A 27,284-nucleotide genomic window follows, 5' to 3' on the forward strand; every position below is an offset into this window, starting at 1 on the left:
GCAGAGACCTTTGAAGCTGCTTAAATGTCAAAATGAGCACATGGAAAGAGCTTCATTCCAACATGGTTGGGAGTGGGCTAATGCCTTTACAAGAGTGACCTCGGTTCAAATACAATTTCAGTGCAGTTTTAGAAGGGAGTTGTTATACCAACTGACAGATGCATGTCCGGCCTTATACACATTTGGACTCCAGGCACTTACTGAAAGCTGGCTGAAAAGGGTCCTGACTGTGTGGCGTCGCTTTACAGATGCAGGCAGACTTATTGGCCAAACCATGGGTCTGGTGGGCCCTTTTCTAATTTATCTCACACACACACACACAGCAATTTCACTATGAAATGTCACTTATCATAGACATGTTTCAATAATCTTTTCTCTCAGGGAGTATGATTAAGAAATATTTTAATCTGGAACATGTTTTTTTTTTCCGGACAGCGGTTTTATAGTCTACCATTCATTTGTGCCGCAAATGATCAGACGTGTGACAGACGCATGGGCATAGCCTGTAACTTCGCTGCTCCGCAGACTCGCAATCTCATCGGATCGAGGCCCTAACGCTGCAGATAATAGACAGAGAAAGGCAAGCATATGCTCAGGGCACAGAACACAGTTGTATGTTCAGTAGGCCTATAGCCATGGGTCTGGTGAATATAGCCTACCGAATGCAGATGGCTACAAGCTCACACTTTGCCTGGTCTAGACTAGTTTCAAAGATTTAGAAGCGGGGCACTTAGCGCTGTAGCCTGATGCAGTCATACCAAAGTCCTTTTAGGCAAGTCCCTCCACTAGACGGCCATTTGACAACGCTTTGGCACTCGTCGGACATCCATTTCGGCAGAAATGCGCATGCGCAAGGCTTCACGACACCAATCTTGCTCCAGCAGCGAGATCACAACACATGATTGGCACGATGTCTTCACAACACACCATATGATTGGCTCAATGTATTCACATCACACCACATGATCGGCTCAATGTATTCACATGTCGACGTTTTGCCGAGGAAGGGGTGGGATATGCGTAGACAACGGCGTTACAAACTAGCCCCATGCATTTCTATGGAGTATTTTTTGAGTGCTGTGTCTCCACATTAGAAAGTCTCTGGTCATACTCAATTCTAGTCATGAGATTGTTTGGAGGTTTCAGCTCTGTGCTGCATTTGCAGAGCAGTTGCCACGCCCATTTTCCTTTGACACTCATTTCCCCATTCAGTTCACTGCAGCTCCAAATTAGCCCAATCAGCCACAGACTTTATTAGGCAACACCTGTTTTCACAGCCCTTCCTTTGTTCAAGCCACATGGAGGAATCCTTGTTTGTGCTGCTGCAAATGCCGTGTCTCCTGCCTTGTGTGCGTTTTTTAAACTATACCACACACACCTACTCCTGCTCCTATCCAGACAGTCATACACACACAACCATAACCCAACAACCATAATGTAGCATCAATGAAAAAGGAATTGTGGAATTAAAAGTGACTGGACTGAACTGTTCTCACCGACACCTCCACTGGTATTAAGCCAGCCACCTACACCTCCCTCTCAAACCTCCTTTTCACTGATACTGCTCCATTGGGACATAATTATGGGCCGTGTTTCAACCGATACGGGGGAATGCCTCTACACTCAATTGGATAGACCTAACCAATCAGTGCAACGAAATAGCTTACCGTGAGGTGTAGGAAGAAAACACACAAACCATCCTTCTTCTCCACAAATGCCTTAACATTCTTTTCTGGTCTTTTGTAAAAGTTAGTGCCGTCAATAGCCTACAACACTCATTAGCGAAATCTAAGAGATACGTAGTAGGCTATTAGGGAAAAACTGATAGCCTATATTCCCTCCGTTTTTAAAAATAATTTTGTTGAACTCTGATATGCTACAAACATGTTAAACAACTGGGAAAGGCTGTCGCAAATCCCTCGAACAGGCAGTCAATCAGAAGTTGTGTTTCGCGTGTTGTGTTCGGATAAGGTAGAGGCTTTTACCGTTTAGTCTGTGCATCGGGGCAGCCAAGGTCTACAACAGGGGTGGGCAAACTGCGGCCCGCGGGCCGGATCCGGCCGCCAAGCACTTTCATCCGGCCCGCCGAGCATTTCATTTAGTTATCAGGCTCGCTATTTTTTTCCTGCGATAGAGACGACGTTGGTTAGCTTTACTGCAAACTGCTTTTCACTCTCCTTAGATAACGTTTACAATGTCAATGTCAAAACATCATGTTAAATAGAGATAACATCATGTTTAACTAAGTTAACTCTTAGTTATCTCCTTTGCAGCAGATCTAACTTGAACATGCAATCCATTTAATTGGGAACGCGTCTCCACTCACGAGAGGGAGAGAGAGAAAGCCGCAGGTTCCAGCTGGCTTGTGATTTTTGATAATTGATATCTCCTTCTTATAAGAAAGTTTGAAAAGGAAATCATGAAGGCAACAGTAGTTCCCACTACTGACCATTTAAAAACTGTCAGAGAGCCCAGCCGTAGGTACAGCACTAGCCATAGCGGAGCATGCAGAAGATCATTGAGAAATAAACGTGAATTAAAGCGACTGTCTTAAAGCGACAGTGCACAATTAATTTTTTGTTAAACAGCATAAAATTAGCAGTATTTTAAGCAATTCATATTTTAAAACAAATGTATGTTTTTATGCGTGTGCCGTGGGGGGGTTTGTTGTGCGGCCCGCCGGCCAATTTTCAAAACCCAATGTGGCCCTTGAGCCAAAAAGTTTGCCCACCCCTGGTCTACAACTTGCAAACTTTAGTGATCAGGCGCGCCTGCAGGTGTACGGCCGTAAGCACTGTGCGTACCATCAGGCAACTCAACAACGAAAGAGAAGAGAAAGAATTTCCCCTGTGTATGTATTCACATCAAGTTAGCCAACCATAACTATCCCATTAACTGCTCGACAATAGGCTATTTACAATTTTCTGTAAAGTAAAGTTTGTGAACACATTATTAAAATCTCTTTAATGCACACACCTTTTGTTTGAGCAGGAGAGAGAATATTAGCCCAACAAACACACACAGCAATTACAGAAGTTGTGGGCTATGTTACTTGTTGATTTCTTTTACTAGGCTATATGGTTGCCAATGCACGAACGAAACCGGGATATACAGACATTCAATGTTTCGTTGCACACGAAGGTGGGGGTCTATCTAGATGGGTGTGCGTACCATAGCATTCATTCCTGCTGGCACGCCTGATAGTGATTGCTGTTGTCGCGGTAAACTTATGCTCCTGTCTTGAACTTGCTATGTTGCTTGATTTTCTGTATTAAATGCAGCCTGTAGCCTAGGCCAGGGGTTCCCAAACTTTTCCACGACAAGGCCCCCCAAATACCACTAGGTTCTGGCCAAGGACCCCCTTGATGTGTTATTAAACCCATCGACAATACTACGGCAAATGTAAAAATACATTAAGCTAATCCTAATAATTATTTTAGCCACAAGCACATCGCGATGGAGCATACAGTGTGTAAAAATTGTATTTGGGGCTTTCTGCTATATAAGAGCTATCACTCTACTATTATTCCCAGTCATTATGATGGGAAATATAATGTTCAGATATGCCTCACATTATTATAATGGCATTGTATAACAACCCTCATAGTAATAGGTATATTTAAACATTTTCAAATGTATTTATTTTTTGCTTTTATTTTTCCTTCCAACTTGCTGAGGCCCCCCTGGCATTCCCTCACGGCCCCCCAGGGGGCCCCGGCCCCCACTTTGAAAACCACTGGCCTAGGCTACCTCGGCAAACCCAGACCGGTTGTGGCATCAGTTTCGCTTTGAAAACGCAACAGTGTAGCAGCGAGAGGGAGAGTGTAGGCTATTTAATTCGCAGCATGACAGGCGAACTCCCAATGTGAGTGCACTCTACAGTACGGACCAGTGGCATCTTTAGTAGCATTTTGTTATTATTATTTTCCCCAGCAATCAGTACAAAAAATCATTGGTAAATACAAAAATTAATCAAGATAGATTTGGCCAAAAGTGCCCCCCCCCCCCCCCCACAAACTTGTCAAAGAGAAAAAAAACTGATCATAAAATGTTACGTAAAAAGAAACGATAGTGTTGTAGAAATGTAGCAAGTACAGATAATTGCTGCATAATGTAACAAAGTAAAAGTCAAAAGTATGCACTATAGATTCTACTTAAGTAAAGTATACGTGAAAATTTAGTATACGTGGAAAAATTAGGGTGGGAAAATAGGTGTGGGAATGATTGTATTGGGAGCATAGGGGTGTCAGCTGGGACTGTAAAAACAATGGTTACAGGATTCTGTAGTTCAGGATTTTGCTTAGGGCCACATGGAGGTTTAAACCGGCATTGGTTCCAGCAGCCATGAGATCAGTGAATAAAAGCAGTCAGCCTGACTCATCTGATGATGTGGAAGATGATGGATGGCTCAGACAGAGCATGTAGGAGTGAGGGCGTGACCCGCCTCAATACTCTCCATCTCTGGATTTGAGCTGGCCAATTATGTCCGTTTTGCTGACAAGGTGTGAATGAGGAGTGCAACAGGATGTGAGCGTGGACATCAGCTTATGGACCTAAACCAGCCAAATCTCTTGGTTCCTGTAGATTCAGCACATGTGATGCTGATTAAGTGAACAAATGAGATAAAGGGGTAACCCTCATGAGCTTTAGCTGAGACCGCCTTCCTGATTAGAAGTGGGAAACCCACCCTTACAAAGGTGTGTTCTTTCAGCATTCTTTTCAAGTCTACACTCTTCAAGAGCTGCAAAATGTCCATTTTCAATAATTGTCCATTGTCTCAGTGGTTTCGGGGGTGCTGTTCTTGTGCAGCCCATCCAAAAAAAATAATCTCTAAAAGTTTCTCACACACATATTTTGGATATGCTGCAAAACAGCTACAGTAGTGCCCAACCTGAGTTACATTCCTCAGCTATCTTTCACCACTACTGAAATAGGAAAAATAAAGAAATAAGTTCTCTATTGCCAAGTCATTTTTAAAACTCACGATGCATCACGCAAAAGAGTTGTTACCTGTCACAAGAGTGAGAGTTCACTTTGTGGTGTGCTTTTGGGACATGTGTGGTATGAAGTGGTCAAGACCTGCCACGACTGTCAGCACCTTCTCAGTTACACACCTCGAAACCCACGAGGATCCTGCAACAGACGCATGGACATTTCTCTCATTCTACTCGACATGCATAGTAGATTCAGGTTAGGAAAATACTCTCCAGGAACTTATAATGATTTCATTAAGGCACCTATGAACTGTGGACTAAGAAAACCTTTCGTTTTTACTTAATGTTTGGTTCTGCTCAAGTTTAGGAGTGGGGAACTTAAAAATAATGAAACTTTACGTTCTTCTGGTTTCCATGCTGAGAGGAAATGAGAGGCCGCGCACCAGAGTTCCCCATATGAGGATGTAAATGTTAGGGGGAGAGGGGGAGGGAGAGTGACAGAGAGAGAGAGAGAGAGAACCAAATGAATGAGAGAATGGAGATGCCCACTTCCCTTTGCCCTCAAGCCTTGCCATTCTTCCCCAGGGGCCAGGGGCCCATGCATTTATTATTTGTTCCCTCCTAGTTAAGGAAATACTTTCTCAATGGGCTCTCTATTTTGTATATTTTTACAGTCTCTATTTTCTTCCGTGATTCCACCCTCCTCCTTTTCCCCTTGTTTATTTGCTGTATAAATACTAGCTTGGTCCCAAGCCTCCAGACACATCATTGAGGAACTTTTAAAAAATGACTCTTCTCTTCATGGAGGACATTGTTTATTTAACCAGTTGCTCAGGTTGGGGATGACAGCCGGGGCAGGACAACCCATCCATAGGTGAAAGCTGAATTGAATCATTCGAGACCGCCTGTTCGCCATTACCTCAATGGCTTAATCGAATTCCTTGGCCCCCAAAACCGAAGATGTGGGTGTGTTGGTAGATGTAGATCTGTTGGCCCAATTGAGCTAATTAAATTGGTCACAGATATCACAGTGTGTCAGCTCTCTGCCTGGTGGGGAGGACTGCAGCTCGACATTTCCGAATGTCAAATCTAATAGGACGTTTTAATGAGACTCAGGACAAGTGGTTCGCATCAGGGTTAATTTCTTTTTTTTTTTTTTACGCATGGTACTCGAACTGCAACTCAGAATCAGATCAAAGTGTGATTTCCAACTCTCTGCGTGTCTCTTATATCTCTGTGTTGCCACCGGGAAAGGCGAAGTCTGTGCACTCCAGGCTCAGATGTTTCCATGATTGGAATCACATGCATGAGAGCTTTGATGCCAGTTCGAAAACCAACAACGTCAAGATAAGACTTGGCTCTTTTTTCCCCCCCTTCCTTTGTTGTTCCACGGGTGTGAACGTATTCTCCGCCCCTCCCTCCCCCTATTCAAATACTCATCAAGGGCAGCAGGATTAAAAGGCCAGCTATGCCGGCGACCAATGACCCGATCCGACCCGATTTTTGGGGGGGCTTTGATGACTTTGTGTGCCTCCCCGCCAAAAAAGTCAAAATTACCCCGGTCTGGAGACAGGGGCTAGAGGGGGTTTGCAGAAGGGGTCTGAGGCTGGAGGGGGCGGGGGGGTGTTTCAGCCGCCCCCTAGTCTCCTAAAAAGTCAGGCGCAGGCTCCAGGGGTTAACAGCTATTACACTGGGCTGTCAAATGCAAACAGAAGGGACCAAGGCTCCTGCATAACAAACAGCAGCACTGTGAAACATGCTTAAGCTCTTTAATCAACATTAATAAGCTATTATATCAGTGATTTGGCAAACCACAGGGCAGCCATTTCCATTTCAATGAGGGTCTGCTCGTTGATGATGACACACACACGCACGCACACACACAAATATATGAAAATGTAAATGAGTTGGTAATTGTTGCTTGTGCATTAGGGATTTTACCATAATGTGAAACTTTTTTTTTTCCTTGTCAAGCCATTAGTGCCATCAATGAGCAAATGTATTATTCTTTTCTCAATTTGGGATAATCTTCTGAATGGCAAAACAAATAAGCGGGGGAATAAATTAGGGGGGAGAGAGAGAGAGAGAGAGGGAGACAGAGAAACACAAACGGAGGGAGAAAGAAAAACTGAGACGGACAGAAATGTAGACAAGCCAGAGGAGAGAAGGGGAGGAGGAGGAGGAGGAGGAGGAAGGAGGAGGAGGAAGGAGGAGGAGGAGGAGGAGGAGGAAGGAGGAGGAGGAGGGAGGAAGAGAGAGGGGAGGGGGCAGAGAGGGGGAGAGAGAACTCAACCCCTCGGCCCATAAATCTTCCCAAGCGCCAGACCTGACCTCTGGGCCTCCCTGCACCTCAGAAGGACTCTGCTTCCTCCTCTGTTCCCCATGGCCAACTGGCTGAGAGGGCCAGATATCAAGCATCAGCCCTGTGGACTTGCCCTGAAGGATATGGGAACCTAGAAGAGTGTGTGTGTGTGCGTGTGTGTGTGTGTGTGTGTGTGTGTGTGTGTAGCCGGGGGTTACAGAGAGAGCCACCGAGGTGAGATTGGAGCACTGGGAGGGAGGGAGGGAGGGGGTCGGGGGGTCTGGTGCATAAGTCACATAGGTCTGGTCTCTCGGCTGGCCGGCCGGCTGGCTTCTTTCTGTGCGGCTGTGTGAGCATGATTGAGCGCCTGCCTGCTTGAGAACATAAGAAGCCCCACAGACATGGCCGCTTCCTCCTCCTCCTCCTCCTCCTCTTCCTCCTCCTCCAGATGCTCTGCTTCACGTCCACCGAATTAAAAGAGTCACTTCAGCAACCCGGCAAAACCCCTGACCACCACTCACCCCCACACATCCCCTCACAGACAGACCACTAGTCCGACTGTTGCGTTTAGATTAAACAGCAGTTGACTGGCTCAGGGCGGTGGTGGTGACGGTGGTGGTGGTGGTGGTGAGAGGTCTGCCCGTCTAGGATAATCTTATCTGATCCTTTATTAGCGGCCTGTTTCATCTCTGCCTCATGGCTAACAGGCCTTTGATAGCCACATTCGTAGCGGTGAGCGCGGCTCAGACGGGAGGTTGACCGTGAAAACGAGTGAAACGGAATGGTCAGAGGCACGTAAGGCCACGGCGAGGCCGCTGCTTAACACGCAGAGGGGCCGAGCTAAGAGGGTTTTAGCTCAGGGCACTCAGGGGAGTGGAAGGACATGGCGGTTCATCTGAGGAACCGAGAACATCTTACTAGAATGTCTTACTAGAACTGGGACAAGGGGGGGAGAGACCGGTGCCAACCCCTCCGGGGAATCTCAGACTGCTTTATCAGCTTAAGGCTGTGGTTCAGTTCAGTGGAGCCTATTTGAATCGCTCAGATCAGGCTCAATTGAGGTCTCTCTAAATATAACTAGCAAAGGTGTCTTAAGTATACAAAGGAGATGATAATTGTCTTTAAAATAAAGTTGGGAATCTGTTTGGGTATCTACGGGGAAAGCCACACTAATCTGCTAAATGAAAGTGCAGTCAACCATAAAGACCTTGGAGAACTTCACAGACACAAATGAAATGACAGACAAACTCAGTGAAAACATGCAAAAGGCCCAGGTTTAATCAAAGTCTTTTTGTCATTTTTCCATATCATGCACACACATATCAAACAAACAGATATTCTTACTCAGCGACTGAGACTACACACACAAGTGCCACCCAACAAGCAGAACCACCAGTGACTATTGTGTGCAAGTCTGGCGTGTGTATACATGTGTGTGTGTGCGTGTGCTTGTGTGTGTGAGTGTGTGAGAGAGAGGAAAAAAGAGAGAGAGACAAAGAAGCTAAAGAATGTAACCCACTAGTTGTTATGGCTGGTGTGCGATCTGTAACCCAGAGGCCATGTTATCTGAGGGCGAGAGCCGCTGATTTAGCTGTCGGACAGTGCGAAGGTCAGAGGTTAAGAGCGAGCAATCAGGCGGAGTTGGAGTGAGGGGTGATGAGTGTCAGAGGGTGGACGACACCACCCAGCCACACACAGAGAAGCCTGTGTGTGAGATGGAGAGGACCGAATGTTTAGGTGCGTGTTTATATGTGTGTATGTGTGTGTGTGTGCGAGAGTCGGAGGTGATGTGATTGCATGTGTGTATATGAAACAGCGTGTGTGTCCTGTGTCCTGTGCGTGTGACAAGGTGTGTGTGAAAGTATGTGTATGGTGGGAGGGACTATGTGTGTGTGTGTGTGTGTGTGTGTGTGTGTGTGTGTGTGCGGTGGGTACAGGGCCGAGGACCCACTGAGAGCCCATCAGTGACAACAGTCCAAACACTGGGGCCCGAGCTGCAGGCCGAGACACCGACACTGACAGACCTCAGATCCCTCCCAGATCCCCCGTGTGTCTACACACACACACGCCCAGCCTCTGATCCTGCAAGCAATACATGCACACACACATACACACATACACATACATGCACACACACACACATTCCCACCCACGTACAGCACAATCAGAGTCTTCTCTCAGGGCATGGGGTCACCTGACAGTGACCTGTTATCAATGGCCCAGTGTGGGGCTTCCCGATGCCATTTATCTGTCAAGACGCTTCTACATCTGGCCAAAGGATTGCTTGTGTGTATACGTGCATGTGTGTGTGTGTGTGTTGGTGGGCTTTGTTCTACTAAGGTTCATCTTAATGGCTGCAATATGTCTGCCTTTTTTATTGATGTCCATTTTTTTTTCACTTAGTCTGCATCGCATGGGAGAGAGAGAGAGAGAGAGAGAGAGAGTGAGAGAGAGAGAGAGAGAGTGTGTGTGTGTGTGTGTGTATGTTTTCTTTCCTCCTTCTGTCACTTCCTCCCCTCGGTCCCCTCTCCTCCGTCAGGACCTCGCTCATCCCTCGCTCCAGCGTCCCTTTACAGGCAGAACAAGCGCTCCTCTTCCTCCTCCACCAGGCCCCTGGGAACGACAGAACCACAGAGGTGAGCAGGGAGGAGGAGGAGGAGGAAGAAGAGACAGAAACATCAACAGAGTGTGAGAGAGAGACAAAACACAGCCTTTCAATCTCAGCTGTATTTCAGAGAGGCACTACCGGTCGGGAGGCACAGAGGTAGCAAATAACCCTCCAGGCTCCTATGCCAAGAGATAGGCTGTCTTAAGGGGAGGAATATCAGTGGTGCCTGGTGTCTGTGAGACACTGTATTAGGATGTACAAGTGTGTATATGTTTATAAGGGTGTGGGTGTGTGTATGGGGTGTGTATGTGGGCTGTGTGTGTGTGTGTGTGTGTGTAAGAAATCTGCATGCTGTATGTGTGTAAAGGATGTGCATGTGTGTGGGTACGTGTGTGATTCTCAGTGGCCTGCTGCCACGTCGTCATTAGGCTCTGTGGTGCAGACAGCCCTCCCAAGCCCAGAGACAGTAAACAACCCTGCCGTTCATTCCTTATTCATGGTTTTAATCACGGATGGCAAAGCAACGGTAATCTGCTAAAAGAGAGAGTGTGAGTGTGTGAGTGTGTGAGTATGTGAGTGTGTGTGTGTGTGCGTGTGTGTGTGTGTGTCAAGTGGGGTGTAGGGAGTAAAAGTAGTTCCAGACTGTCTGCACCAGAGCATGACTTTGAAAACCGGCTGTTCAGGGACGGCAGCATCGGAGCGGGCGACAGAGCAAAGCTGCCTGGGAGGTCGGAGGGGTTGACAGGGAGCAACCTGGCGCGGCCACTGTACCGACGACGACACGCGGAAAAAATAGAGACGGTATAAACAAGCAGGTAGACAGGATGGAGCAGTAGGAAAACAACAAAACAAGGTGAAAACAATAAAGAACTGGGTCATTCCATGTCTCTAACTGCACTCCGGAACTTAAACTGGTAGAGAGGGACACCAGCACTGCCAAGGTCATCTGTCCTCTTCCTAACCACTGCCGTGTGCCCTCTTCCTAACCACTGACAAGGTCATATGTCCTCTTCCTAACCACTTACAAGGTCGTGTGTCCTCTTCCTAACCACTGACAAATATTTGTTTCTGTGCTTTTAGCTACAATACCAACGGAACTAAATAAATCTAAATAAATACAAATGTGAAAAAAATAACCTTCTCCAAGTGATGAGCGTCCACGTCCAGACCTTGACTGAGGGAAGGCAGGTAACAGATAGCCGTTTGCTGTGAGGTCATCCTAGCAGAGCAGGAATGTTCTAGTTCCCTCAGCAGGGGCTCAGACAGACGCTGTGGCATCCTAGTGCTGCACAGCTATTTTAATGAAGCATTGTTTAGACGCGGACGTGCGAGTGGGGGGGGGTGTGCGCGGGGGGACGCAGGGGACCTGGATGGCGGACGGGCGGCTTCCTGTGAACGGCTGAGCACCTCCGCTGGGCCTTCCGGCGAGTGGCCGTCGTCTGCGGACGGCCTTCGAGCCGAGCGCATAGGTATGACAGAAGGGGGGTGGAGGGAGGGGTCTAGAAGGGCCCACATGCGTCATATTGCATACCAGCCTGGCAGATGGTGAACGTTCCCCAAACATTACTAGGTAAGTGACATAAACAAAAAGACGTCTTCAAGGACACAGGAAATGGCATCATGGTTTCTCTGACTGCCGAGGAGAGGAAGAAAAAAAAATAGAAGCGGGATCTGTTTCCTGTCTTGACCCCGGCTGGCCTCAGAGCGTTAGAGACTTTATTCTTAGGAATGTCTTAATCTGTGTGGAGGGGGGACTGGGGATTACCCTTTCAAACACACAAACACACACACACACACACACGCACAGACACACACACACACACACACACACACACACACAAACCTCACTGCAGATCAACCCTTCCTGATTCACACAAGGGCAAGATTGGTACTATTATGATATCCGTCAGCTCAGCTCATCTTTCAATTAAAATACACACCCAGATTGTGGGAGTGATGACCGAATTTATGAACAGCAAGTAATCCTTTAATTTACAGACTTTTTTTTCATACAGGTGAAGCGGTTCCTCAATACCTCAATCTTAAAATGGCTGCAATAAGATCTGTAACCATAGCAACATTATTAGCTGTTCCCTACTGTCAGTGCAGAAGCTCAGTGTCACCGTAAAATGTCAGAGTTGTCAGAGACCTCTAAGGAAGTCCAAACCAAAGATCCTTTATCAACCATCTCTGTCCAAACTGATTTTTATCAGCAGGAGTGAAGCCCATAAACTATGTATGGGAGAGAGGAGTCACTCTCCACACCCCAGTCACGCAATGCAGGGTGGTGTAACCTCTTCAGACAGAGCACTGACTGCACTTCTCAGCCGTGCTACTCAACTACACCAAACACATCCCACTCTCCTTCCAGTGGCAAAATATCTTCTGTGGAGTGACATGTTGTCTACAGCCTTGACTTATTTAATAATGTATTGCATACATCTGTATATTTCATGCACTACACCTGACTATGGTGACTAGGTCTTATTTGAAGCAAACTGTATTAGTTTTGTATAGAGTTGTAAATGATTTCTATGGGGTCCACTATGTGGACACAGTAAGCGCTTTCAGACATACGTGTAAGACCGGAGGTTCTGCGGATGTTAAACGGTGGGGCCGTATATCTGAACGACATAACTGGTCATATGGAAGTCCGAATTTAGCCGGTTGTTCTACTACTCCCCCCCTAGCATTTCCTCCGGACATTATGTAAATGTGCTGTGTCTGAACGAAGCGTAGAACATGCGGTTAAAATTCACACCTAGTGAGAGGGCGTGTTGGTGACGTTTCTTTCGTGCGTCCATGTGGTTAGATCTGACTTAAATGCCAGTGTTATGATGGAGTGGCATAGTGCTGTCCAGAAAATCTCCGACCTGGAAAGATGCAGACATCACGGAGCTACTGTCCACGAGGGCATACAACATTTTGATAGAACACATGAAGGGAACGGCAAGAGACACGTTGTAGCCTACAACTGCATGGCAAGGCCAAACGAATTCAAAAGACTGAATCATCATAAGAAGAAGGTGCTGAAAAGGCAGTAGCCTACAGCGACGTCGTTGACGACAATAACAGGAGTATTTAATAAATTGTAAGCCAACACGGTCGCTTTTCTGTTCATCGATAGCCTTCTCATGACCTCACTGCTGAGCTCGCTGATATTTGTTGAGCATAAATATGCCTAGAGAAAATGAAAACAAAGACAACCCAACTTTGTTCCAAGCTCCTTACGTAAATGCAATAGACACATGGGGAGAGGATGCTTTTGGAAAAAGTAAACCATGAAAAAACGAACCACTTCACTGTTATGTTAGTATTTTGTTTGTTGCTTAAAAACGTTGTATATGATGGCCTGAATTGGCTGGTACCATAAAGTTCGTGCATGCTCTCTCTCTCCAACGCAAACCAGATTTGGGGTTCCATAGCCAAGTAATTCTGCTACATAACGTTGAAAACAGATAAATGTGTTTATTCGAAGCACACATACAAATACTGTAGGTCAATTTCAAGTGCGCACTTACGTGACTACTTCAAGTAGGCTATAGCCTACGCACAATAGATTTTTCTTCTTTAGCCTACATAATACATACACTTTGTAAACAAACAGCAGCTGTGACAGGCAGCGGTCGCATATATTCTGCGTCATATCTCGCATCTTGTGAACTCTTCAAGCCCCCACCCCTTACTCGACAACCACACAGAGATTCTGTAATGTGCGTGTATGTCGTTCACACATAGGTCCGTATAAGGTCAGCATAAGGTCCGCAGGTTAGCATCATATCTGAATCATCCGAAGGGTAGGACCTCCGTTTGACAAACATCCGCATAGGTTATATCTGAAAACGCTTAGTGTTATGAGTCACAATTTCATGTATGTTTTTTTCTGGTTGGCTCCTATCTGTCTCCCTGTGGCGTACCTGTAGGCAGCAATCTCAATGTCCAGGGCCATCTTCTGGCTCAGGAGCTCCTCATAGTCACTGCAGTGCTCCTTCATCTGGGCCTCAAGGTCAGCCTGAGAGTCCTTCAGGTCGGCCACGCAGTTCTGGAAAGTCAGGGGCAGATAGGTGAGGAACTAACCCAGCGGGCGCACCCAAAAGTGGGACAGATTTGGAAAGGCCAGAGGGGGTAAGTGGAGAGGTGTGTGGAGCTTCTTACTGCTCACCTCCATGTCTTCGGTCTCCTGCAGGTAAGCCTCTTTCCTGGCCTCGATCTCGGCCTCCAGCCCCTCGTTCTGCCTCTCCAGTTCGGCAAGCTCATTCTGCAGCTCAGCAATCTATAAACAAACACGAATTGACCTAAAACACGTCACGCAGAAGACGACAAGCACAGACGAAGCAGACACATTTTGGGCTCTAATTTAAATAATGGGAAAATGAACTAAAGCATTATAATATGATATAACATATCATTAAATACCATGAGCAGGATCTTAAACACAGACGTGGGAGGATCAATGATATCTTTGGTTCATTTTCAAGACTCTTTGCTCATTACACAACTTTGCATTATGCCTGTTATCTAAATTAGGGCCCTTGATTAGAACTCAAAAATGATTGTGACTATGCAAGGGAGTGTTCTACTTCAAAAGCATATTAGTAAGTTCACTTTAAATATAATACATATACATCACATATGCATACAGTATACACCACGCCGCCACCCCAGACATAGTAGTCTGTTGACAGGAGGACGGTCCTCCCCTGACGACAGGTCCAGACAGTAAGTGTCCAGCGTTGGCGCGCGCACTGCCCCTGCTGTGAGTAATTACAGCAATCAGGCAGCTTAAACAAGAGCCTGTCAGAGACGGATGGCTGTGGCCGCTGCTGTTTGTCTTTCAGGTAGATCACAGGAGCCTCACAGCGACTTCATTAGCCGGGCGATGATGGCACCCAGACCTTAGTCCATTACCCAGAACCAACACGACTGACTGCAAATTCACTTACATAGGTGGTGGATGTCTGGAACCTGCAGGTGTTGCATTTCTATATAATAGGACATGAAATGTGGTGATGAAGTGTCTATAGGAAACTATCTCAATGGCTGTCTGATCCAGTTATGATAAAGGAGGTCTGCTGTCGTCTAGTTTTAGGAGGTATAATTTGTGTGATTATTTCTTTGTGAGGATCTGATGATATACTTTCGGCTCTCGGTGAAACTGATACACCGCTGATGTTCACAAAGTGACAGCCGAGATCCAGCTGAAGAAGTGTCTGAAGAAGTGATTAGTGATCTGAAGAAGTGATTAGTGATTAGTGATCTGAAGAAGTGATTAGTGATTAGTGATCTGAAGAAGTGATTAGTGATGTGAAGAAGTGATTAGTGATCAGTGATCTGAAGAAGTGATTAGTGATGTCTAGCTCCTCCCTGGTGCGATTAGTTCATCTGGACAGGTAGGCAGGCCCGAGGAGGTGTCAGTGGGCAGAGGCTAGTCATGCTGCCACACCAGTGGCACCGAGGCCAGCCATTCTGCCTTCACCATGGACTGCTGGATTAGCCAAAGCTGTATGACAGCGAGAAACTAGATCTTCCTCATCCATCATCACCAAAGAGTAAGAGGGAGTAATGAGGGACATGGGGATGTAGAACAGAGAGCAAGAGTGATGGAGGTAGAGAAGAGAAAGAAGTGATGGAGGTAGAGAAGAGAAAGAGAAAGAAGTGATGGAGAAAGAGAAGAGAAAGAAGTGATGGAGGTAGAGAAGAGAAAGAAGTGATGGAGGTAGAGAAGAGAAAGAGAAAGAAGTGATGGAGGTAGAAAAGAAAGAAGTGATGGAGGTAGAGAAGAGAAAGAAGTGATGGAGGAAGAGAAGAGAAAAAAGTGATGGAGGTAGAGAAGAGAAAGAAGTGATGGAGGAAGAGAAGAGAAAGAAGTGATGGAGGAAGAGAAGAAGTGGTAGATCATGTGGTAGAAAGGCAGAGTCAGGTGGTTACAAGTGGATGCCAAGAAAGTTCAGTAGTCAAATGAACAAGAGACTTTAAAGAAGAACACTGAAGACAAAAGAGCGACAGAGATAGATAGAGATGGAGGAGGAGAGAAAAAGAGGGATAGAGAGAGAGGGAGGGAGAAGGTAAGAGGGCAGACACAGAGCAGATCTGGGCTGTCCATCAGTGGTGCTCGCGTGCTCCACATTAGGAAAGGGGATCTGGTGTTATGAAAGTGCGGCTGCGGTTTGTGGAGGAGCTGTTTATTTAAAGAGAGGGGGCACGACCACAGCCGCCATAATTAGAACCAAACCACTCCCATCTGTTATTGGAAATGGAGAGGTGTCAGCTGTGGTCAAGCGATGATTCCCTCCTCATAAAGAATGTAAACTCAGGTCACGGCATTTTTTTTGCCCTCCCCCGCTCTCGACTAAATCGCCTTAATCGTTTTAGAGGCTTTCTCGTAAAAAGGGATTCTTGGTGAAACCTCCTTGTCCTCGTCAGCTTGTTCTAGGAGTACTGTGAGCAAAGAAAAGCTCGAGTTGGAGTTGGCTGAAAAACAAGAGTTCAGAAGTAGGAGAAGGAGAGGCAGGAGAGTGGGAGAGAAAGAGAAAGAGAGAGAGAGAGAGAGAGAGCGCAGATGACAGGTGAGCTTTATTACCGTGTCTCAGTGAGGTTTGGCATCTCAAGTGAGACTCACTGTGAAGGAATGTGTGAAGTTTATGAAGTCGAAAGCGGGGGATAGGGGAGAAAAGAAAGAGATGGAGAGAGTGAGAGAAAAACAGAGGGAAGGAGAGAGAGCGTGTGAGTTAGACTGCAAAAGGCATAGTTGATAATGGTAGGCAGCGAGGGAGATAAATGCTGCAGAGCAGACACATCAGCACCCTCATATCTCACTGCCCATATCTCTCCGTGCAAACAGTGGAGATGGAGGGAGGCAAGGAGATACGGAGCGAGGGAAAGAGAGAGAGCAGAGAGAGAGAGAGAGAAAGAGAGAGATAGGGAGAGAACGACACATGCACCCGGCAACCCACATCTAAAGAGTCGGGTCTGCGGGACTTCGTCCGATCCATTTACCGAGCTGTCAGAGGCAGAGCGGGTCTCTGTGCCCTACAGAAGGCTGAAGTGCAGGAGATTGAACAATTGCCCCATTACGCCCAATTTAGGCGCTGACGTCTGACGAACTAAACTGCGGTAAAACCATTTTGGACGCGCTTCTCCTCGGAGACGTCATCTGTGTGATTATTATCGCTGAGAAGAGGGGAGAGAAGGGAAGGAGGGAAGACAGCAAATCTCCAGAGAGAGAGAGAGAGAGAGAGAGATGGTTCCGTCAGTTGGCAGTATTAGTGAAGGAGACTGGCAGGTGTGTGTGAGAGGAAGAGAAAAAGACAGAGAGAGGAGCCTGGTGGGATTAAGAGGGAGGGGAGAGGAGGGGGAAGATGGATGGATGGATGGATGGATGGAGAGAGAGAGAGAGATGGAGAGAGAGAGTGTTAAGAGCAAAGCCGTGGCCCAGTCACTCACCAGTGCCTTGAGGGCATCCACGTCCGTCACCTTGGAGATGTCTTTCACTCTAGCCCCTGCTGCTTTGGCCCCGGTGGCCCCGTTTCCATTTCCTCCTTCTCCTCCCGCAGTGATGGCCGCTCTCGGGCCGCACTCAAACTGAGAGGACATCAGGAGAGGACGTGCACACAGTGTGGGAGGTACAAACACACACAACGACACACAAGCACAAACAACACAAACACAACAATACACACAAACACACACACACACACACACACACACACACACACACACAGTTTAAGGCTTGCAAAAGAAGACCCACTTATACAGTATCAAAGAACAGGGTACACACACACATGACTAAATGAATAAATGAGAGATACACAACAGACACCAATTGCCATGGGCACCAAGCACACACAAGCACACTACCTCAAACACACAGACCAATACACCTACAACACACTCAGTCCCAACGGAGGAGGGCCTGCTTTTTCCACTCCCCTGCCACAGAGGATCCTGGGAAGGCCGCCAAGCGTTCTGATTGCGGCCGTGACCTCGGCCTGGGAGCGGCTGGTCCCGGGTCACAAGGATCCTGGAGAGGTCACGTGGGTCAAAGTGCCGGTGCTAGGGGCTGACCTCTGCAGCGCAGGCTCTGTGGAGCAGGACGGCCCAAGGACAATGGTGCTCTGTGACTGGGAGCAGAAACAGCCCACGGCCAGTACAGGGGGGGATGGAGGGGGGACGCGCTGCTAACCTCACCGTACCAACACACACACGTGCATACACACACACACACATGTGCTCAAATGCACATATATACAGATCAACTCACACACAAACACACACATACCCTCCATGTCCCCACATATACATACACCCCTGGGGAACCACAGGGTCATGGGGGGTGTGCAGGTTGGCATATTTGTGGCTGTGTTTGCACATTTGTGTGTGTGTGCAGTTGTGGGTCTGTGTGACTGTATATTTATATAGAGCACTTGGCAGGGTTACTGAGGGCCCTGCATAGACCCCCTGATGACCAAAACATCCTGGTGGGTTATGTGTGTTAGAGACTGGAGCATCTGTGTTTATATATATATATATGTGTGTGTGTGTGTGTGTGTGTGTGTGTGTGTGTGTGTGTGTGTAACCCATACCTGCAGGCTCTCTGCCAGCTGACTGTAGTACTCCTTGATATCCATGATAGCAGGGGTGATGTCGAGGTCTGGGAATTCCAAGGAGACGACGGCATCTTCACCAGGCGCTCCTTCTGCTGGCTCAGTCAGAATCTCCAGCCTCTGCCAACCACACACACCCCACACGTCAGACCCACTGTCACTTATACTGATTCACATCCTGAACGGCTTAACACACTAACAAGCATCATAAAATAGAGCCCGAGAAGGTTTACTTTTTAGAGAAACAGAATTTGTTTCAATAGTTTAGTATCGCTGAAACTCTCCCAGGCGTGTTTTAAGAGGCTACAACGAGGTCTAGCTGCATTAACTGAGGAGGATACCATAAAAATTGGCATACCTTTCGGCCAATTACTTTGTGTAAGGAGTGGACAACTGCATCCCTGAGGTGGCTAAACGTTGCAGAAGTTAGCGAGACGCTAATGTAATTACTCCCTATAACAGTTGTGCATCTGTGTCTTTTTTTTTAAGACCTGCACGTGTATGTGTTTTGCAGATAACATTACCTGCTGGGTGGGCCACTAACAGAGGAAGCCACCGGTCCACTGTTTTGGAGGAATGAAGTGCTGGTGAAAAGCGCAACCATGTCGAACCCTGCGGCCCGCATAAATAACACGAGACTGCGCCACCTTATCGGGGGAATACGGAGTGTTTGGAAACGCGGGTAATAATAGCAGTTAATAAAACAAAGGCGAACTTCTGTTTTCGTTCCATATTCAGACACGGCTTCCATGGCCTTGAGTTATGGAGCACATCCCAAAGGGAGTGCCTTACATGTGGAACGAGTGAGTGTGTCTGCCTGTGTGCATGAGTCTGTGAGTGTGTACGTGTACGTGAATGTGTGTGTCTGTGTGTGTGCATGAGTCTGTGAGTGTGTACGTGAATGTGTATGTGTGTGTCTGTGTGTGTGCATGAGTCTGTGTGCGAGAATGTGTGTGTGTGTGCGCCTGTGCGCGCCTGTGCATATTGATGTATTTCTGGAATACACACCCTGAGCAGTCAGAATCTCCCCTGCCCTTCTCCCCTCCCCTCCCTCCTCCTCCTCCTACATCAGATATGATGATGCATGTTTCAGCTCTGGGGAGATGGAGAACAGAGAGGTGGGGGTGGAGGTGCCGCTGCTGCTGCTGTGTGTGTGTGTGTGTGTGTGTGCGCTGGAGGGGTGAGGGTTGCATTGGGGTGGATTAACTCAGTAGTGCAAACAGGGGTAAAGGAACAGAGAACCAAGGCTGGCACACGCCAGTGTTACACAGAATGTGTGTGTGTGTGTGTGTGTGTGTGTGTGTGTGTGTGTGCGTGTGTGTGTGTGCGTGTGTGTGTGTGTGCCTCCATGTGTGTGGGGAGGGCCAAGTGGGGGCAGAGGCGCAAAGGGCATGAACTGAGATTAGGAACAGAGGGAGTAGGGCCCAAGTGAATGTGATGAATGCTGTTTGGGTAAGGACAAGGGGGGGGGGGGGGGTTGATTGCGGTCTGTTCTGTGCCCAGCTCCATTGTATGTGAATTCTCAAATTCTCCAGCATCCCCCTTTTCTTATTGCTCTGACTGTGAAGTAACACAAGTGCCAAAGCAATTATGCAGAAACAGTAGATTTAGTAGCTAGAAAGGAGTCCGCAATTACAACATGAAAGTGCTGTGTGTGACCTTGACAAACAGATGAAGGTCAAGAGGAGCAGTATGACTAAGTGATCTTGGTTGAAAAAGTCTGGTGATACTGTATATTGGCAAGAGATGACAGAAGAGCCCCTGCACCTCAGTGGAAGATCAGTGAGGGATGCTGGGTAGAGTTTCTAGGTTCACTGAGTGATCCCTGGCCAGTCCAACTGAGATACCTTTGAGGGACCGATTAAACTGTCCATCTGCTAAACTACTCAACCAGAAAGCAGAAAGTTACTCTTCCCCTAATCACCATAATCACCAAAGCTCAGGGAATAGTTGCACTGGCCCTACAGAGAGAGACACACAGAGAGAGAGAGAGAGAGAGAAAGAGAGAGGGAGAGAGAGTGTGTGTGTGTGTAGTCAGATCTAGTTTGTTTATGACTGCAGGTATTTCACCTCCTCGTGCTGCTGCTCCATATTGGCCAGCTGCTCCTCGTAGATGGCAACTTGCTCCCTCAGTGCCAGGCAGTCGGCTGTGATGTCATCAACATCCTATAGGGGGCAGCAGAGAGGGCCGAGACCACAGACAAAACAAGGTCTCAAATTCTGCTGTCACACTCAGAGCTCAATTTACCCTCTCTCTCTCTCTCTCTCTCTCTCTCTCTCTCTCTCTCTCTCTCTCTCTCTCTCTCTCTCTCTCTCTCTCTCTCTCCCACACACACACTCACACACACACACACACACACACACACACACACACACACACACACACACACACACACACACAAAAATTATCCTAGTATACTGCAACACATCTACAGTACAAGAAAAGGACACAAACTCGAACACACACACACACACACACACACACACACACACACACACACACACACACACACACACACACACACACAACTATTCTAGCAGGCTGCCACACATAACACATCTACATTACATGAAAAGAACACGATCACACACACACACACACACACAGATATAATCACTACCCATGCCAGTGAAAGTATAAATGTGTGGGCACACTGGCACTCTACCATACAACACACACACACACACACACTCTGTCTCATCCCTCTCTCCCTCCCATGGGCAGGTATGCCCACACTGCATTGCGGAGCGGTAGCGGCAGCGGTGGCGGCGGTGGAGATCTTCTGTAACGGTAGAAGGGAGTAATTACATTCAAGCCTCCTCGTCCTGCAGAGCGTTGAGCTAGCGGGAGCTCCAGCTCAGCCAGGCCTTTAGAGTGCCTGATTAACTGCTGATGAATTCAATTACTCAGGGCAGGCGGCATTTGCATCTGAATGTCTACGCATCCAGGAGGACCAGAGAGGAGGACGAGGAGGAAGAGGAAGAAGAGGAGGAAGACGAGAAGACGAGAGAGAGGAGAAGAGAGGAGAAGAGAGGAGAAGAGAGATACTGTAGGTGGAAGAAGGAGCAGCGAAGAGGAGGCTATCAGACTGCTGCTACTCATCATGCATGGATTCCTGATGTGCATCAAGGCACAGCAGCTAGCCTCTGCTCACCTCACCATCCTCACACAAATACACACACACACACACACACACCTTTTCTTATCTCTGCACAAATACTAGGCATGACTGGATAGAGTCGGCAAGCCAGGGGAGAGAATTCCCCCTCCCTCTCTGAAGATGACCCACCTCGGCAGTGCTCACGCTATTGGGGCTTTGCGCTGAGCTGGTCTCTGACTCTCCCCCGCTCCCTGGGCAGAGCCGCGGGTGGGCCTGTAACCTAAAACTACACAATCTCAAATCCGCAAAGGCCTCTTTATCGCCCCAAAAGGCTTCCACAGAACACCACAGGTAATCAAGCGTCCATGACATCACGGATTGTGATCCCAGGAACGAGAACGTGCCAGAATTCCGACAGCTTGAGAGCCCCGAAGCCTGGTCTCCAGGGACGTGGGCCTGGAATTTCTGGCCAGAGGTCAACGTTAATAACAGGAGGATGATTTCCGATGAGGCCACCGACCATCTTCGGGTCTCCCACAATGGCTCTTTCAACCCCCCAAACCTACTACAGACTACTACAGCTGTGGCTACTTTCTCCTTCATTCAGTTCTCACTCCTTTCTTTCACCCCCCCCCCCCCCCCCACCCTCTCTCTCACTCACACACACACACACACAGGCTACAGCAGTGGAGTGGGAGCAAAGCTCAAGCGGTAATGGAATCACCATGTCGTCGACACAGCACCCAGACATGGAACTGTGCGACATGAGAGCCGGGCCGGCTGAGCTGAATTAGGTGTCATGCTAACGGCTCTTTTACATCTGGCTGTTTTCACACGCCTGCGGATGTGTTCTGACATGCATGGCTGGCCTGAGTGGGGTTTTCGAGGACGGCTGGGCAGGGCTCTGGTTGCATAGCGGCCAGTTGGCCCCAAGTCTCAGAGACTGGTAATGGAGAGGAGGGGGTTTGGGTTTGGGTTTGTGTGTGTGTGTGTGTGTGTGTGTGTGTGTTGTTGAGGGGGAGATATCATCTGCAGATGAAGCAGCTGTGTTGACACGCTGCCCAAAACCAAAGGCAGTCAAAACCTCAGTGCCAGTGGCACCTATGAGCAAAAGCTGAGGGAGAAAAAGTCGCTAGCCAATACTGCCACCTAGTGGACAAATGTGAAAGTTCACCAGATGGACTCGCCTTATTATTGTTATTAAACAAGCTGAACTTTCTATAGAATAGATACAGTAAATGGACAGCTGTAGTAATAAAGGCAGTAATAGAACAATGTTGATGCCAAATCACAGACCCAAAGCTGCAAACATTCAGAAGAGCAAACGAGGATGTGCAGCATTACCACGGCAACATCCTCCTTCTCCAGCTGGATGAGAGAGCGCCGCTCCACCGCCTGGTCATACTCAGCCTGCAGACATGCCAGCTCCTTCTTCAGGTCCTCTGTGTCACGCAGAATCTCCTCCTAAGGGAAACAAAAGCCACCAGGCATGAAGGAACACCATATCTGAAAATGCTGAAAAGTACACTAAACCCTAAGGGAAGAGTCTTGCATTGTTCCTCTGTAGTACTGTAGTAGTGTGTTGGAGGTCTATAGTCTTGCATTGTTCCTCTGTAGTACTGTAGTAGTGTGTTGGAGGTCTATAGTCTGCATTGTTCCTCAGTAGTACTGTAGTAGGGTGTTGGAGGTCTATAGTCTTGCATTGTTCCTCTGTAGTACTGTAGTAGTGTGTTGGAGGTCTATAGTCTGCATTGTTCCTCAGTAGTACTGTAGTAGTGTGGTGGAGGTCTATAGTCTTGCAGTGTTCCTCAGTAGTACTGTAGTAGTGTGTTGGAGGTCTATAGTCTTGCATTGTTCCTCTGTACAGTAGTACTGTAGTAGTGTGTTGGAGGTCTATAGTCTGCATTGTTCCTCTGTACAGTAGTACTGTAGTAGTGTGTTGGAGGTCTAGAGTCTGCAGTGTTCCTCAGTAGTACTGTAGTAGTGTGTTGGAGGTCTATAGTCTGCAGTGTTCCTCTGTACAGTAGTACTGTAGTAGTGTGTTGGAGGTCTATAGTCTGCATTGTTCCTCAGTAGTACTGTAGTAGTGTGTTGGAGGTCTATAGTCTGCATTGTTCCTCAGTAGTACTGTAGTAGTGTGTTGGAGGTCTATAGTCTGCATTGTTCCTCAGTAGTACTGTAGTAGTGTGTTGGAGGTCTATAGTCTTGCATTGTTCCTCTGTACAGTAGTACTGTAGTAGTGTGTTGGAGGTCTATAGTCTGCATTATTCCTCAGTAGTACTGTAGTAGTGTGTTGGAGGTCTATAGTCTTGCATTGTTCCTCTGTACAGTAGTACTGTAGTAGTGTGTTGGAGGTCTATAGTCTGCATTATTCCTCAGTAGTACTGTAGTAGTGTGTTGGAGGTCTATAGTCTGCATTATTCCTCTGTACAGTAGTACTGTAGTAGTGTGTTGGAGGTCTAGAGTCTGCATTATTCCTCAGTAGTACTGTAGTAGTGTGTTGGAGGTCTATAGTCTGCATTATTCCTCTGTACAGTAGTACTGTAGTAGTGTGTTGGAGGTCTATAGTCTGCATTATTCCTCAGTAGTACTGTAGTAGTGTGTTGGAGGTCTATAGTCTTGCATTGTTCCTCTGTACAGTAGTACTGTAGTAGTGTGTTGGAGGTCTATAGTCTGCAGTGTTCCTCTGTACAGTAGTACTGTAGTAGTGTGTTGGAGGTCTATAGTCTTGCATTGTTCCTCTGTACAGTAGTACTGTAGTAGTGTGTTGGAGGTCTATAGTCTGCATTATTCCTCAGTAGTACTGTAGTAGTGTGTTGGAGGTCTATAGTCTGCAGTGTTCCTCTGTACAGTAGTACTGTAGTAGTGTGTTGGAGGTCTATAGTCTGCATTGTTCCTCTGTACAGTAGTACTGTAGTAGTGTGTTGGAGGTCTATAGTCTGCATTGTTCCTCTGTAGTACTGTAGTAGTGTGTTGGAGGTCTATAGTCTGCATTGTTCCTCAGTAGTACTGTAGTAGTGTGTTGGAGGTCTATAGTCTGCATTGTTCCTCTGTAGTACTGTAGTAGTGTGTTGGAGGTCTATAGTCTGCATTGTTCCTCTGTAGTACTGTAGTAGTGTGTTGGAGGTCTATAGTCTGCATTGTTCCTCTGTAGTACTGTAGTAGTGTGTTGGAGGTCTATAGTCTTGCATTGTTCCTCTGTACAGTAGTACTGTAGTAGTGTGTTGGAGGTCTATAGTCTGCATTGTTCCTCAGTAGTACTGTAGTAGTGTGTTGGAGGTCTATAGTCTGCATTGTTCCTCAGTAGTACTGTAGTAGTGTGTTGGAGGTCTATAGTCTGCAGTGTTCCTCTGTACAGTAGTACTGTAGTAGTGTGTTGGAGGTCTATAGTCTGCAGTGCGGCACCTTCTCGCGGCGCAGCCTCTCCACCACGGCCTCCAGGCTGTAGTCCGCAGGGCCCCGGGTGGTGATGGCGGTCGACTCCTCCCCCTCCACTCCCATTCGCTCCTTCAGCTCCAGGATCTGCACCTCCAGGGACTCATTCTCCTCCTCCAGACACCGCGCCTGGAACGGACAAGAAGAGGAGGACATCACTTTTTTTATTATTCGAAAACTTAAAAACTTACCTTGAGCTTTTACTCTATATGTATTGGTATCATGCCAAGATTTTACAAGAGTATGAAAAGACAAGTCAATTAGTCTAAACGGGGTGGGTGGGGGTGGGGGCAGGGGTTAAGAGAATCATGCAGGGTTGGTATTGTTGACCTCACTCAAATCCAGCACACACACTTGCTCATGACTTGGTGGGACATTTCATAGCAGGTGTGAGGCCTCATGTCACAAGCCCAGCCTAGCCTCATTCTCACCACGTCGACGAGGACGGCCAGGCGGTCATTGAGGGCTGCGATGAGGGAGCGCTCCTTGGCAAAGCGGATCACGCTCTCTTTGTTCAGCGCACGTGCCGCCGCAAAGTCCGGCTCGGGCCACGGGCAGCCGTTGGCTCCGCCCCTGTGAATGAGAAGCTTGTTATTGGTCACACAATATTCCGTTGCTGGTGGCCTCAGCAGGGAGGAGTGCTTTGTTGATGTCATGCAAGATTTGTAAGGGCCCACACCCTACTGCTAAACAAACTCTACCACAGAATGTTCTGGAACTTCTCGTCTGTTCCCACTACTACAAACAGAAGAATTAACTTTTAATGAACTGAGTTGAAAACAAAATAACAGAAACATTTCTTGGTCACTGCAAAATGCAAATACTATGTTGAATTACTGACATTTTGATCTTTTGATGGTGACAGATGTCTAAGTGTGTTTATAAGCTAAATGATGTCAGTTCAAGGTCACCGCCACTATGTGCAATCCTGCTATAACTAGGTGTGGTCTTTGTAAACAGTACAGCACTATTTTATGACCCTATGTTAGGGTCATAACATATCAGATTAAACAAACAGTTCATAACCCCAGCCTACCTCATTCCTATCTATTATAACTTCTGGAAATGTTGCACCACATAAAGCTGAGAAAGAAAAATAAGCAACCAGTGTGAATGCTCATCAGACTGACACCACAATTAATGTTACGCAAAGCCACAGCATCCAATATACACCTGATATCATATGGATAAAACAGCTGGAAACTTCCACACACATCTCACAGACAGGCCTGTCTGCTCCCACCATGTGAACTCATTGGATTCTGAGGCCCCTCGACCAGACTCTACTCCCTGTATCCCCACAAGGGCAGGTTAAGATGCCGGCACTGACCTGGCGGAGGAGAGGACTTGTCCGGCCCCTGCTCCAGCTCCATTCCACTGCTGCTGCTCCTCAAAGAGCCGGCGGTACGAGGACACCCTGACGGCCATCATAGTCCAGTAAGGGAGGCTGGCGTTTCGTGGGGGGAATGGCAGGGACTGGACCGCGGGGCTTTATATGGTGTCGCAGCAGGTCGGGAATCTCACACATACACATGAAGTGGCCCTCATGGGCCGCTCAGCAGACCAACTATAGGGCAGAGCGTCAGCAGGCGAGGATTTCACAAAGGCTGGAGACAATCCGGTGGGAGCCACAGACGCCCGTTGTTGGTGTGCCGCTCACTAGGAGACTGGGGGTCTAGAGCAGTGGTTCTGAAACGTTTTGTCTGGTGACCCCCCAAAAAACATTGGCCAAGTCTCGCAACCCCCTTCTCCCTAATCCCTCCATAATTTGGTTTCAAAATATTTCAAGATGGGCATTGGAAGCAGAGGCAGAAAATCTCTTCTCTCATAGATAGGCTATGTCAACACCAAAGGCATCAATGTCAATGGCAGCCTTTAACTTAAAAACCTTTAGAAATGCAAATCATTTTGTGACCCCTCCAATATTTTTGCTGTCCCCCAATTTAACCACTGGTCTAGAGGAGCAGTGTCTGGGTAAGGCGTCATCACAGAAGGTTTTAAACAACATTACAAACTTACAACAGTGATGCAACTACAGCCAGAACTTCCCTCTACTCATTTCAATGCCATGCATATCGCCTGTCTAAAGGTCCCTGTCCATTTGCCCTTATCAGGACTAAGAACGTATTATATACAGAATAAAATAGAATCCTGAGAAAAGTACTAGATGATTCAATAATTTCCCTGAATGAACAATCAAACAAAAACGTCCCTGTTCCATCAGAATGTTGTGACAGGTGTACGAAATTGCCTATTGCGGTTTAAACTTATTTACATATTGTGCAGTTCCTCATGCCAAAG

The 27,284-nt window shown here is 47.3% G+C and overlaps 1 protein-coding gene across 1 annotated transcript; it reads right to left on the reverse strand.

Annotated features, from left to right (window-relative positions):
• Positions 1–9,806: 9,806 nt before the first annotated feature.
• Positions 9,807–26,414, reverse strand: vimr2 (vimentin-related 2). The gene is made up of 10 exons (XM_076292770.1): positions 26,304–26,414; positions 25,415–25,663; positions 24,954–25,112; positions 22,893–23,012; positions 20,518–20,613; positions 18,427–18,567; positions 17,288–17,425; positions 14,007–14,117; positions 13,762–13,886; positions 9,807–9,849 (listed from the first exon to the last, which is right to left on the reverse strand). The coding sequence occupies exons 1-10, from the start codon at positions 26,412–26,414 to the stop codon at positions 9,807–9,809; spliced, it is 1,293 nt and encodes a 430-aa protein (XP_076148885.1).
• Positions 26,415–27,284: the final 870 nt, after the last annotated feature.

Source organism: Alosa pseudoharengus, unplaced genomic scaffold (assembly GCF_046254945.1).
Source record: "Alosa pseudoharengus isolate Yale_2024_CS ecotype anadromous, Long Island Sound unplaced genomic scaffold, YU_APseudo_1.1 YU_APseudo_1.1_scf_19, whole genome shotgun sequence".
NCBI lineage: Eukaryota > Metazoa > Chordata > Actinopteri > Clupeiformes > Clupeidae > Alosa > Alosa pseudoharengus.

Coding starts and splice junctions, on each gene's coding strand:
- vimr2 (XM_076292770.1), bottom strand. CDS start 26,414: ATGATGGCCGTCAGGGTGTCCTCGTACCGCCGGCTCTTTGAGGAGCAG. Junction 14,118..17,287: donor TGGATGCCCTCAAGGCACTG/GTGAGTGACTGG, acceptor GTTTGTTTATAG/ATTGCTGAGCTGCAGAATGA. Junction 9,850..13,761: donor ATTGAGATTGCTGCCTACAG/GTACGCCACAGG, acceptor TGTCGTTCCCAG/GGGCCTGGTGGAGGAGGAAG.